Source organism: Battus philenor, unplaced genomic scaffold, assembly GCF_028537555.1.
Source record: "Battus philenor isolate CCGP_79_NKW_IND1 unplaced genomic scaffold, ilBatPhil1.0.hap1 SCAF_14, whole genome shotgun sequence".
Taxonomy (NCBI): Eukaryota; Metazoa; Arthropoda; class Insecta; order Lepidoptera; family Papilionidae; genus Battus; species Battus philenor.
In genome coordinates this window covers 10621699-10640025 of record NW_027181676.1, presented here as the reverse complement: position 1 = coordinate 10640025, position 18327 = coordinate 10621699, and the positions used below count along the sequence as shown (strand labels likewise).

The following is an 18327-nucleotide window of genomic DNA, read 5'->3' as shown; positions in this document are numbered from 1 at the left end:
AAGAATTTATTCTGTGACTGGAAACAGGGTTAAGGGTATACATGCAGAATGGCCAAATCTTTAAAACCTTGTTTTTAAACCCAGAATGTAAGCAAAATACTCCAAGAATAAAAGTCTTGTAAAATAAAAAAATATTTTGATGGTAGTAAGATTAAATAAAACAGTTCGGAGTATGAAGGATCTCCGCGGAAGGGCGAAGGAGGCTTTCCTGGGAGCGGGTAAAGGTTTTCGCATAGTATTTGACCAGCTATTTCATATACAGCGCGGCATTTCGGCGTTCATTCAACGGGCAGAGAGTGCCCGCGCGCCGGTCTCGCACTAGCTCCTCGACAGACGCCGCCGGCACACGCACGCTCAGTGCGAATGTCCCATCACTAGTGATCCCTTTAAAAAAAAAAAGTATTTACCAGTGAATTTAATTATACGCGAGTGTTCCCGGCCAGTGTTTTTGACGGCAGTTCGTGGTCCCGTTTTCGCCGCTTTTCGTTATCGGGACTATTTTGTTGTATGAATATGGTCTTGCCCGAAGGAGCTACATCAATGCCTTGTTCATGGATGTCTTGTTAACTGGTGTGTGAAGTTTATTTATTTTATATAATTAATATATCAAAATTAAATGCTGTAGTGACATAGACAATGAATATCAAGAAGTGTGGGTACAACTAAATTGTTTATTAAGTTGATTATTATTTCCAATATAATATAAATAATATAATCGTAATACTATAATATAGATAATTCTTCTTTCACAAAAATTAAAAAAAAACAAATTTTGTTATATTAATATTAATTTATTATTAATTTCGTTAGTTAATTAAAATCATAGTAATATTCATATTAGACCTATGAAACTAATATAATAATTTTGCATAACTATGCCATCATGATCGAAAGGATTGTATTAAAATCGAACGATTGGAAATGATTTCGGAAGTTGCAATATGTATTAAGAAAAAATTCGGCGTAACCTAGCAAGCACATCGTGTGAGAATGAACAACATTCGATAGGCGGCAATTGATCAAAGGGATTTTTCGCTGAAAGCTATACCGCGATGTTACCCGACACCAATACTACGTTACCCAATCAGATTCTTTCAATTGCTTACCGGTGTTCTTTTTTGGATGCTGTCTACTCTCAATTTTTATCAAAGTAAATAATTTGTCTAAATGATCACGAAATCAGGTTAGGTAATATATATCATTATTTTTATTTATCCTCTACTTAATGATCATCGTGTACATAGATGATGTTTTAAACGCACTTTGACGTAAATTTGTGGTCATAGCTACGTTTCCGCAGCGTGACAAGTCGCCGGGAAATCCCAGTAACAAATCACGTAATGTGCACGTACAGTATAGTTTTCGTGGTAACGCGCTTTAGCATTGTTTAATCTCAACAATGCGTACCGATATAAATATTAAGCCGGTACCATCATTGTTCATTGGATAAAAAATATCACTGCTATACTGCCAGCAATAAGGCAGCTTGCAAACTTCTCAGCCTCGTCTATTTTGGTCTGTGTACTTACTTGTATTTACTTAACACGTATTAGGTTGTCAACGACACGGATTGACCTAATGATTCAGTGACCATAAACACACTTATCCTCATCTAAAGTGACATTAGCAACCTATGCTTGAACCGGTCTTTTAATACAATGAAATGTGAAACTTCACACAACTGTTTTAGTTATAATATTAATATTCAGTAATATTTTAATATACGTATGAAAAGATAATTTTTTTTTAATCTTCTTCAAATAAAGTTAGTTTATTTATTAACTTATTTATTTAATAACTTATAAAATTTCTTAACAACTAGGATAGATAAGAAAAGTAAAATCCATATTACTAATACATTTTTACATTGCCAATAATCAAAATACTATATACTTCGTGTTTATTCATAAAAGCTGTAAAAATGTCCTTTACAATTAGTAGCAAATTGAACTAGTGCAATGTGTTATACTTTTCATTAAGTTTTAACACTGGTTCGACAAAGACCAAAATTTCAAAGTCGGTGGTGTGTTTTATATTTCCAAAAGCTACTTCTCGAAGAATTGCTAGGCACCGGCGGCGCATAAAACATATTTATGGCACCAGTATATAACATCAAAACTACCGATGAACGGCAAATCCTATATAAGACAAAGCTATATAAGATTAAAAAAATATTATGTTTAGGCTATATCTAACATGTTCGGTACTTTAAGGACAAATTAAAAATCCAAAATTTTAGGTCAAGTTAAGTCTATCACCATCTAAAAAGACAACCACCGAACCAAAAAAAATTATGGAAATAAATACCAAACAGTAATTGATTTAAAAAAAAATCACGTGCAATACACAACCGGGGTCTTAATAGTCGCGAGAAAGTGCTCCGAAGATGGAGATTGTACGAGCGCTTTATGCACATAATATGTCCGTCGTAGAAATGCGCTCACGATAATCACGAAGCTTATTATTTTTTATGTGACGGACTCCCATCCGCTGCAAGAATGCATGGCGTGCGAGAGAAAATTTTATTAACATATGTGTACCCAATTTGGAGTACACGAACAAACTTACCACTAATTTTAGATACGATAAAATACTTCTCTGTACTACTATTACAAAACTATTTAATTGTATTATTTCTGCAAATCGCGTTTAAAATTATATTCTTTATTTTAAAGAAACATCATTTTATTCTTACTCTAAACATAGAAGCATTGACATTACCATAATCTGTTAACACAGAATGTCTGTTATTCTCTTTTTTATTTCACGTCTGTTTAATATTTTTAATTCCTCAAATATATTAACATTTTTTGTTATGAATGTGTAATACCATTTTTATTGTGAGTACCTATATGCTATATTTACTAACGCATGGTTTATCATTGTTGCAGGTTTTCCTAAAAGGCTTCTGATAGCTCTATCGGTATTTATAGTAGTAGCGATGTGCGTAATGCCAGCTGAATCGCGATCCATCGAACACAAGAGGCGGCATCAAAGGCGGCAGCCAGAAACTGTGGCGCAACTAACCAAAGAAATGTCGTCGAAACGACCGAAGAATCCTAGTATCGAACACTATAAGAATGCGACGAGAAAAATTATGAAGAAATTGAAAAACACAAGAAGATTCTTTAATCAGGAACGAAAAGTATTGAACGAATCTCGCGAATATAGGGACGGGATGCCGGATTGGCTGCCGGCTGTTAATTTCGTGGACATTCATTTTCACGATTACAAATCATCGCGGAAAGTTGGCGCATCGATTTGGGAAAAAAAGGTAAAGTTAAAAATTATAATACTCCAAAAAAACATAAATTTACTTCTCTTTCTTTCTTTACTCAGCTGTGATAAGTTATATAATTTTAAGGACAAATTTATTTGAAGTGAGCTTTAATAGTATGAAGGTGTAATTACCGTGTCCGATCACTACACGTCTCGAGGGTGTGGTGGACCAACCCATCGCTCTTTTTGCTTCCCGTTCAACGTTTTTACATTATTTCAAATTTACTTTTGTTTTATTTACGAGAAAGAATCGCAGTGTACATTAGCCCCGCTCGGGGCCGACCCGTTGCAAGGTAAATGAGGTTCGGACGAGCCAAATTACACGTGGCCGCACTTTGTACCGATTTTATTTACTTCAAGTTGTACTTAAGAGCAATAACTAGGAGTGCAAGCCCCTAATTTTCAACCCCGCGTATCGTTTTTCGAAAAATTTAACGATTTTACATTTGTAATTTGCTAATTACGGTTTTTAAATTTGTTCCTGGTCGTAACACGTTCGTTTTAATAAAATAATTTGAATTAAAAAAGCTCGCGACCTCATTATTATATTAAAAGTATGACATAATTTTAAATAACTGAAAAGTTTAAATAAAAATTACTCAGAAAAGGCTTATTTCTAAATTTGAATTAAATATTAATATTCACGAAAAGTCACTTATCTATTTTTAATTTCGAAGCTTTTGTTTAGTCGCAGTAGGAGCAAAGCTAACCAAGGCTCCGGTTAAATGTTTCGCGGAAATTTGCATAGATGGACAACGACTGATTCCTCCGCGCGCACGCGATGTTCTGCAACATACACGTATACATGTAACATATCGACTTTAACAGAAATAAGTTTTTGTTTTTAATTTTGGCGCTTCTCTCTTTCAATCGCACGACATAAGCCGGCATCAGTAACGCGCTAAATGCATTTTAAATCAGTCACCGGCGATCAATTGTTTAAGTTTGTTCATTTTTCTTACCGCCTCCACACACTTAAATATAAAATACACAAGCACACTGTAACGGGCGTTCTAAAGCTTTTATTATTTACCAAACATACATTTGGGCCGCGTGACTATTAAATATTCATATTGGACACCCACTAATTAGTACACAAAAGTTAATGCTGCGCGAGACAATAAGTGTGTGGACGTTCAAAGTCTCCGATGTCCTTATACAATCGAAAATATACTCATGACATGCCGTAGATAAAATTATCTTCTAACCCACACCGATCAGTATCCACATCGATGCATATTGAATATTCCTAGTCTATGGCTGCGACAGTTCGTCATTACATGGTCACTTTAGAAATTCAAATATTTAACGTTGAGCAAAGGAAAGCGTTAGAATTCAAGTGATCTCTGCTTCGGTCCGGTCTTAGTTGACTTATGAACAATTTAAAAATTAAATACCGGTCAAATGAGACGTTAAAACTGAGCGCCAAAGATTACTGTGGCTGCGCCTTCGACCAAATCAGTAACCGCGACGTATGCGTTCAATAGTATTTACTATTATTGGTCTCATTCTTTAACATTTTAATTTTTTGTGATATTAACGTAACCGTTAAAAATAAATGTATTGCATTGAACTAATTTGTGTGGAAAATTTGCAAGTAAAAATCTATCGTTCCAATATTAAAATAAAAGGGACAGATATTCCACAATTGTTACTGCGGAGCGCTTTCACGGTGACAAGAGCGAGCTTAAGCGGTCACTCGGTGCGCATTAGTGTTTGCTCAGTATTTACGATTTAACAAAACAACACGAAATGTTAAAAACACATTATTTGTCCAAGTGAGACGAATGTGAACTTACGATTCCGGCGTGGTGCTGCATTTGTCTCCAACACGTTTCGCAGGTTAAGCCCGTCTCTTTAAGGCGAATGTACGGCTCATTGTCGCGTTTTCAGTTTGAATACTTCGCCATATTTGCTCACAGGCTCCGACGCTTTTATTATCGTCACAAGTCGGCGATTTCTTGGGCGATGGTCCTCCACAATGGGACCGGGGCCGAGTACCACGAACTCTACACTTTTATGAACCGTAAAACGTTAACGATTAATTTTAGAATCGATTGTTTACCGGTTTTTGAGTTTTGCAGAATTGTGACCCCAGCTGAAGAGATTAGAACTATTCATTGAGTTGTGAGTCAATTGTACGTCATACGTTACCAGACACATGTCGAGTGTCATATGCTTGAATTTAATGAATGATTACATAGGTCTGTTGTTAATGAGTTTCAGGAAAGATGAGTATGCAAACGGTCAACGCGAAACCATTAGTGACGAGGTTGGGTCATGAGTTTTCCTGAAACAATTATTGTGACGCTCAAATTTTATTAATTAATTTGCTCGAACTATACTGTTACACCAATTATCTTTTGTAACTTTATATTCTGATTCGTTCAGTTGAGTATTAGACTGTTTTATTCTAATTACAATCCATTAATGAGAAACTAAAATTTTTAAATATGGAAACTTAAAATTGCTATTAAAATTTAATGAAAAATAAAATAAGAGGAATGTATCTTATTCGTGTATTCGAAAAATTATATTACGTTCGAATAACCGCAAATAACAAACAATTATTGGAAATGATTTCCTTTTTTTACAGTAATTACATAAGGAAACATGACATAAATAATTGCATTACTTTATATGAGACCCCGGGATTTATTAGACATATATATTTACTTAATACGTTTGAAACATGAGCACCACGTCGTTAACATCAGTACTACTAATTTTTGTGCAAAAACATTACATATAATATTTTTTATTATAAAAATAATAAGGAAAATGTACCATAAATATAAATTTAAATAAGGACCTTGATACTGTTTGCCTATATATTCAATCTACCAATCTCGTTTGAAGGGCAAACGTGTACGGTATTGCAATACATTCCCATGTAATGTTTCTAAATTACCTTTTTAATAATAATAAAGCTTAAGGATATCTTTGCAGGGAAATTCTATCTGATTCTATCTATGACTCTATCCTAAGGGTATATCAAATTATTTTTATAGGTACACATATTACGTAGACAAATGTGCAATAGTGATCAATCAGTAAATACAGGGAGGAAAAACAAGTATAAAGTTAAAAATTCAAAGAATAACAACAATATAAACGCATCTTTGCAAGTAAAGATTTGCCCCGCACAAGACATTTATTTTTAAAAGACAATAATAAGAGATCTGTTACAAGCGCGGAGGTAAACCGGCTCGTCTGGTATTCATATTTACGTTTCGCGTCGTATCCATCATTGTTATTAAGAACAGCGCGTCGTGCCTACCGGCCGTCATATTGTCGTAGGACCGATAATTAATTTACCTACATGGACTTATTTCACAACACATTTGTTATATTATGTACCTTAAGCACTACGTACTTAAAGCATATTTTCGTGAAAGTTTATTAGTTATCTTTAGTTTATTAGTTAATGTAAAAGCTCATTGGAGAACTTTCTGCGCTAAAACGAAATCCACAAAACAATTTTAGTGATAATTAAACCAATATGTGTTAATCAGTTTATGTATGCATTAACGGTTAATGTAACATTTAGAATTATAAGTGATTTATAATAAATAAATATTTTTTTGCTATTATCATACGTTTAGCGTATAATATCCACGTATTAATTATTTATGAAACAGGCAATAAACTTCATAGAAATCTCATATTGCCGTCTGTGTGACTCGCAAACGGTATTTTATCGATCCCGGAGGCAAGTAATGTGTTCAACGTTATTGGGTAATTGCAATAAACGGAAAATCGATGAATGTAAATATGTAATTACGTCACATTAAAATTTATGAACGTCTCGCAAAATATTTTATAATAATAGTGATTGGAAATATGTTAACAAATGATTAAAGAATAAAAATATAAAAAAATATCCTATTAGAAATATTCCATGTGCCATAAATAAAAAGGAAAGGTAACCCTGAGTTATCTGTGCTAGATAGTTACAGGACTAAATTTTTAAGAACTAAAACTTGTGATCGCTCGGCACAAATACTACTCTTACAAATTATGTAATAAAAACAATAAATGGCGGTGTACAAACATATCCTACGGTTACGTAAGTTTCGTAGCCTAATTGACCAACGTTTTCCACACTTTAATAACACGTGTTTCCGGTTATTTATATTTATCCTTATTTCTCTTTTTTATGTAAGCAAGCACAAAAATAATCAATCTATATATACATTTTGCTTGAGTTAACATTGACACCGTGAAACAAAAGGAAATCATTATTCTAAGTTGATAACAGAAATAAATTTTGATTTGTATCAATAACACCTTGTGATAATAAGCGACGGTTTAACAATAAGCCGATTGAATTCCTTACTATGTAACTGAGACATTAGACTGTTCATACAAAGGTTGCGCCTTTTATTAAAGCAAGCCGCAATCACGCTTCCCTTACCTTAAGTGGTCACTAAAACCGAAATGGGTGCAATATTAAAAAATATGCAGCACTGTACGTGATAAAAGAGACATCAAACCTAACTACGTGCAGTGAACCCGATCTATAAACATAACTATGTTACACTTGTTATATTTTTATTCATACAGTCCTATACCTATAAAATCATTTTATCTAAATATCGTAGTGAATTCATTGTAATTAACAATTCTTTTACCTTTTTTGTACGCCAATAACTTTAAACCTTTAAATATTTTAAACACTTGCTTTTAAACCTAAGTTTAACGTGAACGTACCTATCTGTGCTTCTCTTTATTAATTAACAATTTTAATGTCTAGTTATATTAATTATAAAGCTCTATGTTTAAATAGAAACCACGCTGTAAAATTAATTCTGACAAATCGTTGGTTACGTCGATGAGTTCACAATAATATCACTTCAATACTTAATACCAATCACAAATACTTATGGATTATACAACCTCGACACCAATCAGCTACAGCGTAAACTATACATTGTAACGGCAATATTAATTCACGCACACTTATTGAATATGCGCAAAGTCGCGTTAAGTTCATGGTCGACAAAGCTTCTATCGATAGCTTTGTCGCTTTGACGAAGTTTTGATCTGAAAATTTATTATAATTCTCTTTTGTTACAGTTTGCGTACCAGATGCCGAAGCTCTTCAAATCGCTTAAGGAGTACGAAGCTATATTTCAACTACTTCGCGACGTCGAACTGGACTTTCCTGACGATCCATTCAACAACTACAAGATGGTGCGACAGAGACTCATCACTAACACGCTGCAGAGGCTGTATAGTTCGATCGCGGAGATAACAGAAAGCATGACGGCGGTTAACATGCCGATTCCGTCTTTCAATGTAAGCAAGATGAGGTTGGACAGTTTTCAAATGAAAGTTGACGCAGCGCAATGTCTCAAAAACGATTACATTGCGTTCAGAGGTTACGGTAACTTGCTGAACAATTGGTACTATGAGTTTAGATGTCCGAAAAGTAAGAAGGTTAACAAACGGTGCTCTATGTACGAGGAAAAACTCCAAGAGAAAAAGGACAGTAGAAGACCCAGGAACAAAACAAATCTGCTCTTTATGAGTTGAGTACAAACCCCCCGACTGTAATTCCAAATCGTACAAAACGCCACTTCTGTACTTATTTATTCTAAGTTAAGTGTACGCTCTCTTTTTGACGTGAAATATTTGATTGCTTGATGGAACACGTTGTTGATAAGTTATGGGTACTTTCTCTGTGATATTTAGTATTCTGTAGATAATAATTGTTAATTTATTGAATGTACTAGTTTGTTAGTATTGTAATAAGTTCCTCTCTACTTCTCATCACTATTTCTTATACCCTACGCTTCCTTTCTATTTATAAGAAATTGATTTCTTTTCACGAGCAAATTATTTTAAAGCTTGTGATTCCTGTGACTATTAATTTTGACTATTTGATTCTAAATGTATCTTGTAAAAACTATTGACAAAATGTAATTAATCTCAATAAGTATTACTAGTAGGCGATATATGCCATTTTAGCCAAGAAAGACTTTTAGCTTATTTTATACTAGCGAAGCCGCTTATTTATGTGTAATTGTAAGTATATCTGTGTGGAAACGTGCCGTTAACTGTAAAGAGAATGTAATGATGCCATGTGAATGTTACTGATAATATTGTGAAATTTAAAAATATGACCAAGAAATGAAATGACTAAGAATTGATATCAAAATAAATTTTTAAAAATCTAATTTTTTTTTATTTTTGTTAAATCCATTTATTATACATTATTATAGCTCTCTCAGGAACTAACTCAAAGTTTAAATGTAAACTATTAGTCGAGGGACAAATAAAAAAAACATTTCTTTTCTTTAAATAATTTTATTTTTTCCTATACGTCATCTTTTTAATTAACCATACAGTAAAGAAAAAATAATTACCTATTTTTGAAAACATCCTTCAAATCGGCTTCAAAATTTCCAAACCAATATAAAGTACTGGGTCCGCATAAACCAATTTGATGTTTGTAGTTTTAATCTATTGTTAATGACATACTTCTGCTAAAAGTTCGCTGATACCATTGCTAAAAAATCGTGGGAGTATGATTCAAACAATTCTTTGTAATCTTTCTCTTTATTAACTAAGCTTTAAGTTTAACTGACTTAAGAGTTTTTCCGCGCAATAAGCTGTCCGAATTCCGGAAATGTCATCAATTGAAACGGCCCTGCTCTTTCTGTCATACAGTGTGTAGCCAAGTCTCATCGAAGTATCTGTGGGTTAGAGCAATTAATCAACCTTAGCATATGACAAACTATTTCATTACCATTTAAATTAACATTACATATCCACAGTAATTATATGGCCAGATATTATGAGTAATAGCTCATAATACCAGATCAAATCCTCCAAACATTCACCAATATGTTCTTCGATTTCCGGTAAACCTTGGGGTTTGATCAGTTTTGCCAATGATAAACGTTTTCATTTATTATACAGGATGCTTTTTTAATCAATACTTACGTTAACATTCAAAATTGCCGCATAATAACACCATGTACGTTGTGTACCTGTTGCAACAATGTAATTTAATAACGGATCAGCAATATGATAATATGTGAGAATAGAACAGGGAAGATATACGTAGACGAACGAAATTAACTTTGGGTTGGCAAATTGAAGTGGCATTAGGTAGGTGCAATATGCACGCTTAATTAATGATCGCTGGAGCCTTTAGGTTTTGAAGTGAAGACCATGAACCAGCACATGAAGCGTAGAACATTCACCCACAAGTTTGATAGGCGACCGTAATAAAATTTTGGAAGACGTTGATGTAGGCTTGTGTTCAGCAGTAGAAGTTCTACGGCTGAAATAATGATGATACAAGGCAGCAATCAAAGCTTGTTGGCTGAGGAAGTTCCGTCATAGGTAGCGCCCTCATTTTAAGCTTTTAAAATTACACCTAGTTACTTATTATATATCACTTTATAAATTTTAATGAAATTTAAAAGATTATTGTGTCATTTGTACTGAAGGCTATCGCTAACTCTACTGTAGTTTCAAACCGATCTCCTTTTTCGGTCGCTTTCGATTCGTTAATACCGACTCGCGCCTCCGTCCATAAGGCACTTTGCTAAGATGAATGTTTCCAAAACGGAAACGTTGATAGCAAAAACCGCATCGTGGGTTTGTTTGCGGTAGCTGATCTGTATACGACATTGATTCTTTGAGCAGTTTCTGAAGCGCTATTTCTACTGTGGAACACTAAAAGGACGTAAAATTGTAAAACGAAATCATATTAAAATAAAATAACATAAAAACATGTCTAACCTATAACAAAACAAAATTGTATAAAACCAAACATTAAAATGAAAACTTGTTACAATACCCGACATCTAAATTGGCACATTGGAAATTTAAATATACGTGATATAACTTAAATTTTACAGGGTCATTTCTGTCCATGCTTCAAGTTCACTACAAGGCAAAGATATCTTTGGGGGATATACTATAATCGCCACACTTGGCAGACGCAAAAGAACGCTGCTACCCACCTTCTGGAAACTTGCTTCTGAACAGTGGCAATCCTATATAATTAATGCACAGTGTAAATTATATAACTATATTATAATTGTATCATAGGAATCAAACCCGCGACCTATGATCGGAAGTCTCTGTCACTATTCGGCTTGGCTTTAAAAACGCGAAAGCGTAACTCATTTGCTGTCTTTTAAGTATCGTACGTCCTACCCAAAAATCAAAGGTTTCACAAATTATACATAACGTAATGATTACATATTGAGAAAATGCGTTTTTGAAAATCGTATTACAGCGTATTAAAATTAACTTTTGTTTACTATCTGTCCCTGAATACATTGTTTTGCCAAAAATGTGTGCTAACATTGCAATAGAAAGAATTAACTAATGTAATATATTTCAGAGCGTTCATTTCTACAGGCTCTACATTTACTCCCATTTAAAACCTTAAGAAACGGTTAAAACCATTTGCTTGATAAACAAATATTTTCGAAGTGCCAAATTAAACGCCGATTACTAAATTGATGTTCAGTGATGTTAGTTTTTCCGGCTGTTACAAGTTTAATTAATTCTGTTCAGTGGTAAAAAAGAAAAAAATTAAAACAAAATTGAAGGAAATATTACGTAACAGGACTCAATCGGTTGTAAATTCTTGACAACTAAGGCAAGTTTCTTAACGTGACCTGCTTAGATATAAAGAACGAAGTTGTAGTAAAGTACTTGCTTTTGAAAACTATCCAAGTCGAATAATCGAAATGGTTCAAAATCTAAATACCTTTATTCACAAAACAAGGACCGATTAAGAAAAACGCAATTTTTTCTTTACAACAATATTTAAAAGAATTTGAAAATAAAGTTTTGAAATTATTAAATTTTGTGAGTATATAATGTATCGACACAATCTATACGGTTAGCATTAAAGCCTTTTCGATAACTTTAAATTGAAAAGTATATATAAAGATGTCAATATAAGTCCGATACGATATAGAACCTGTACCCTTTACCTTTTCTTAATGTTATTTTAACGAATTCGTTCGATTCGTTAAAATAACAGTTCTTTCATTAAAATATTAAAAAGAAAATAAAAGCATAAGGTACATAGAACAATGCACGAATACATAATATTTTTTTTACATAGTAGTTATTTACAAATATAAATAACGTAATTTTCCAGAAGTTATTAATATATACGGAGAGCTTATAGATGTCACAATACGGCCAAATAATATTTCTTCTAAAATCAAGAATTAATTTGATATAATGATTTGACGCCCTCTAGTGATTATTTTGATCTACACAAAAACTGCCTATCAGTACTTTTTAATCAACTTTCCTTAATATTCTATTTACCGCTTGAGGGCGCTTTTGCTAATTTTTGTTCAAGCCCCAACTTATTTTAGTGGTAGAGAAGATTATGGTTTTATAAATTAAAAATACTTGTAAAGTGACGATTTTCTTTTTTATTGATCTGATAATAATATACTGCTTAAAAAAAGTGGAGTAATCTATGTTTTCTAATCCATTTATTTTTTCTTTTTGTGTTATTACTCAAATAAGTTGAAGTTTCTACAGCGCCACCTATTGTTTGGATATAAAATTATTTTGGTAATGATTCTTTACTTTTATATTTTGGTATTTAAATAACTCAGTAGATGGCGCTCACAAATATTTTTACAGTTTCATATTTCTAAGGAAATAGTAACGGTCAAAAAAAATGTCTCTAGACGAAACTTAATTTAGTGCTTTAAAATAAACACTTAATTTATCTTATCGATACCGGCTACAGTCGATCAGCTACACTTATTTATTTATTCATAGTTTCATATCAAAATTATAAATGTTCATTTTAATTTCTGCGACGAAGTATACTTTTTTTTCCATTTCATTCTCACTGGCCTTAATACACTTAAGTTAATATTTTTGTGACGGATTGTGAGGCAGATTTCGAGGGGTTTAGAGCCTAAAAATGTTTTTTGCAGCAAAGCTTAGAAACCGCAACTAGGGCCGGTACATCCAAAAGAGTCGTACGTTTGGGTTATCTGTCAGAACGCTTTTGCCATTTTCACCGATGGGCAGCCGTGAAGGCCGAACTTTAATAAAGTCGGTTGTTATTAGTTAGCCGGGAGGACAATTGGTGGATAAAAATCCAGTAAACGCTTCTTTCTATAATAATTAGGTGTTAGTATCGTCTGTAGTTCGACGGCTCGTACGCCGTCCTTGTCGGCAAGGGTGACTTGTTATGGCTGTTAATTAAATATAATTATTTCATATTTTGAAAATTTAACAGCCAAAAGAGAGCCATGTCTCGGGGTGGCGCGATAGTAAATGGTCCTTGAAGGTCTATATGTTGTTAATTACGGCTCCTACAATTAAAGAATTCGGTTGTGTGAAGTCAAAGAAGTGTATAGTTATCCTTTTTGTGATCTGGACTATCGTTGGAAGGTCCAGTACTAAGTCAAGAGAGCTCTTTATTGTATACGAAAGCATTAACTTGTTCTATATGACCTGGAACTTGTGTATTGTACGAGCTTGTGACTCTGTCTTGCACGAAGCACGAGTGTATGTAAGAATGGGTCTAATGAGAGCTTTGTAATGTGTCACTTGTTCATTAGCGACATTTTACTGCTGGTGATGAGTAGAGGTAAGAGGCCGCTTAGAATACCGCTTCATTACGAGCGCTTGTGATACGCACCTTGAAAATGAGTTTGTCATCTAAGTTAGATATCTAACTTACATGGCTCATTGAAATAAAGCATCATCTCGCTTACGAACAGTCCAATCGACATCTTGCAATTTGCTATTTCGTTTCAGAAGTAAATTTTTATTTAGTTAATGGAATCAGGCGTTACCTTGCGGAAGTCCATCCTAAGTAAGAAAAGGGCCAATATTTAGCCACTTCCGCACATGCAGTGGTAGTCAACAAAGTGCACCGCCCGCCAGCCCGCTGATTAATGCGTATAGTACGTTTTTATTTATTGTAGTAATTATTTACGATATTTATTTTAAGTGTATATACAATTAAACTACAATGCCAATATTTCAAAAATATTTGCTGGCCGTAGTCAAACTAAAATAAGGAATTAATTTTTGATTTCAAGATTATATATTTAAACCCGAAAAATTCATAGGCGATTAACTTACAATATATAATAGAATGACCTCTTTAAGTATCGAAATCGGATTAGGTTTCTCCTATTAAAGTGTACATATAACCAATGCTATCTACTACTAATTTATATCATAAAGATATAATTATTCTGTAAACAGGGTTTAAAAAATAATGATGTAAAGACCATTCAACAACTTCGTTTGGTACAATAAATTTTGTTTAACAATCCTCTTCTTAAATATTGATGTTATTTACGAACTTCCATGAACTTAAAATTTTACGAAGCAATTATTGTAATTCTAATTACACTTGATGTATTTATGTTGTGTATTTTGAACAATATGATGATAATTAAGTAACCAGCTGGCCTTCGTCACCCGAGCGTTTCACGTGTGGGCTTCCGTCGACAAAAACTTGGTGTTGCAAGGCTCATTTCCACTCTAACATAAATTTGTTACAAGTACAATGTAAATTAAGATATTTGATAGCCGTTAATGTATAAGTAAAATAAGTATTTCATTCAATAAACGAATATTTAAATGACAATAATCCTTTGCAATAATGTCGCTTGATTATTATAATTTCGCTTAGGCTGTATCTGATAAAGTGTATGTTTATTCATCTGTATTGTTAAACTTTATTAAAAGATTTGTTGTTGTGGAGTTTCTTCCTGCTTCTTCTTTACAACTATAACAATTTGCGAAGCAGAGTAGAGTCAAAAATAATTCGACGATTAATAAGAGTTCTGGTAAAAGTTCCAATGTTGAACAAACGAATTTTATCTTTATCTTTAGCATTGACTTATTAGTAGACGAACTTATTAGTAGGTACCTTCCATTCATTTTTATTCATCATAAAACTACGATGGTATTAGAGATCTGGTGGGATCTGAGGAAGAGCCCACTACAAACTAAAACGTGTTTTTGTGTCACATTAACTTACCTTTTATCTACCTTATACAGCAGCAGAGTATCAGACAAAGGTATTAAAATATTACAGATTCTATAGATATATTGGATATATGGCATATTTAGAATATATACTTAAAGAGCTTCAAAGCTTACGTTGAGATAACTTTACTAATTCCTTCTTTTTTTTATCTTTTTTCAACCAAAAGAATAAAAGGCCTCACCCAAAGGTTGCCATGATGACCGGATTTTACAAGTCGACAATTAAGGTAACAGATAAAACTGTGTTTATTTCGAAGTGATACAGCTTATATCACTATAGCATATTTAATACTAAAACATGGCAATGTTGACGCTGGTAGTTCAATCCAATAATGCATGTTATTTAACGGCCCGAGCCGAAATTCCGGAAGGAGCCCTCGAACTAAGTTACGTAAACGAGATTTAAGTTAAGGCCCTTTCGTGACCTGCCCTCACGAGCATCAGTCTAAAAATGCCAATAAGGCTTAGAGACAAAATAAGAAAACTTAGCAGTAGAAACAGAGCAAGTCAACAAACGGACCGTTCATTATTATTTATAAAAACATGCATCACACATAATCGATTTATGTGTGTGAAAATACTATCGCTTGGCTAACGTCACTACCACTGCCAAAAGCGTTAATACTGAGAGAAGAAGCGGCAGGTGAAACCCCGGCGTCGCTTCTTTCAGTAGTTTACAAACCGTTTTCCTCGACAAGACCAGCTTATTCTCTGCCGTGAATTAGAAACCCGCTAACACTTTAAATACCTACTTATAAACAGCCGGATATATACACCGGTTACATATATATAGATATATATATATATATATATATATATATATAACAAGGGAAAAATATTTAAATGAAAAGTTTCATAAAAGAAAAATTTGAGCAGAAAATCAACGAATATCTTATGTGACATGGGTTCTTATTCAGAAACGAACCTGCGAACATAACCTCCGTTTCCTCTTAGACATTCCTTGCATAAATTTTCTCCATAACGTGGTAACGCTTAACTGGACTGTCAGACTTTCGAGTAAGTACGCGTACTTATAGCAAGCGACTTTATTCCTCCATCGCGTACTTTATAACACACTTAAGTACGCATACTTTTAGCAAGCGACTTTATTCCTCCATCGCGTACTTTAAATCACACTCAAGTACGCGTACTTTTAGCAAGCGACTATATTCCTCCATCGCGTACTTTAAATCACACTCAAGTACGCGTACTTTTAGCAAGCGACTTTATTCCTCCATCGCGTACTTTAAATCACACTCAAGTACGCGTACTTTTAGCAAGCGACTATATTCCTCCATCGCGTACTTTAAATCACACTCAAGTACGCGTACTTTTAGCAAGCGACTTTATTCCTCCATTGCGTACGTTAAATCACACTCTAGTACGCGTACTTTTAGCAAGCGACTTTATTCCTCCATTGCGTACTTTAAATCACACTCAAGTACGCGTACTTTTAGCAAGCGACTTTATTCCTCCATCGCGTACTTTAAATCACACTCAAGTACGCGTACTTTTAGCAAGCGACATTATTCCTCCATCGCGTACTTTAAATCACACTCAAGTACGCGTACTTTAAAATCGCCGCACAAGTTCATTAGCAATCTAACGGTAAAAATATTGTGCGAAAAGCGATCTGCAAACCACCGTAATGTTTATAGATCCGAAGTGGCTGCAAGTAAGACGCTTTTAAATTTGTTTGTTTAATTTACTTTATTGGATATTATCAATGATTAGAGTCAATTCCACCCTTCTCCTTTAATTTTTATAATATGGTTAATCCGTCCCTTTATGTTTAGTCTCTATTTGTATCACTGTTTCTATACAATTGTAGATTTAATTAGATTTCTTTTGTTGAATAGTATATGTTATAATTCAAATCTATGACCGGTTATTAGATGATCTGAATGAAATGATTGTTTTATAACTGTATATATAAAAAAAACATTGGTCTTTATGGTTTAAATTCCATGTTTTCCGAATTGTTACTCGTGTGTGTTTTTTTTAAATATCAAAGGGAAAAATGCAAAGTTCTTCAAAAGAAATTAACGTAAATAACGTGTTTGTGAGAGAAATGTATATTTAATCTTGTAAAAAAATAATAAAATGTGAGTTTTTAATCTTATAGCCGTAATATAATTATATTTCTAAACTATAAAACCTCTTTGGTGTTAGACATCATCGAATACCATGAGCTAGTTATCCGTGTATCGCTAAGCCAAGTCGAGTAAGTTCGTGAATTTTCATATCGCGATCTTTTTAAGCTCGAACGTCCGTATTTATCTAAATACGAAGTATACATAGCGTTTGCGTAATAAATTTGAAAGTTGACTATTGCAACTGTATTTTAAAGATAGAAATCCTTAAACGATTTCCTAAATCACGTTAATTATCATAACGAAATTTATAACGTGATTGCGAACAATGACCGCGACATATCAACAAAATGGTGAAAAGTGAATTAAAAAGCGCAACACCAAGGTCCGAATTATTAAATCGATTTCAGACTACAATTGACTACACGATCGTTGAAAATGCGACAGTTTATGTTGGGAAACTTCAATAGCAAGACTCATTACCTTTATCATTTCATCCGCGGAGCGATCTACGAATTCGGTAAATTTTGAAATAGTGTTTAAATGCTGAAAGAAGATATCTATCAGGATCCATAAGAAGGTGATAGTGTCACCCACGCGGTTTAATTCGGTAGTTATAAAATAATTTCAATATAAGATTTAAATTATATATCGATGTATAAGAAGCAGTGGTAGCACAGTGCTAGAGGACTGAGACTTGCGGTCGTAGGTCACGGGTTCCTTTCCCGGGATACATAATCTTAGTTAATTCTCGCTTCATGCAATAATTACATGAGATTGTCACTGCTCACAAATAGTTTCTAAAGGACAAACAACAGCATCTTCTGCTTAACATAATACCACGCTGCAATCGCCATCCCCATGCCAGCCAAACGTGACGAATTTGGGATATCTCCCCATAGATATGGTCGTCTATAAGCTGAAACGAGGA

The 18327-nt window shown here is 33.6% G+C and overlaps 1 protein-coding gene across 1 annotated transcript; it reads left to right on the top strand.

The window, feature by feature from the left end:
* Positions 1–397: 397 nt before the first annotated feature.
* Positions 398–8928, top strand: LOC137918409 (uncharacterized). The gene is made up of 3 exons (XM_068761210.1): positions 398–570; positions 2892–3274; positions 8359–8928. The coding sequence occupies exons 1-3, from the start codon at positions 552–554 to the stop codon at positions 8815–8817; spliced, it is 861 nt and encodes a 286-aa protein (XP_068617311.1). The 5' UTR covers positions 398–551; the 3' UTR covers positions 8818–8928.
* Positions 8929–18327: the final 9399 nt, after the last annotated feature.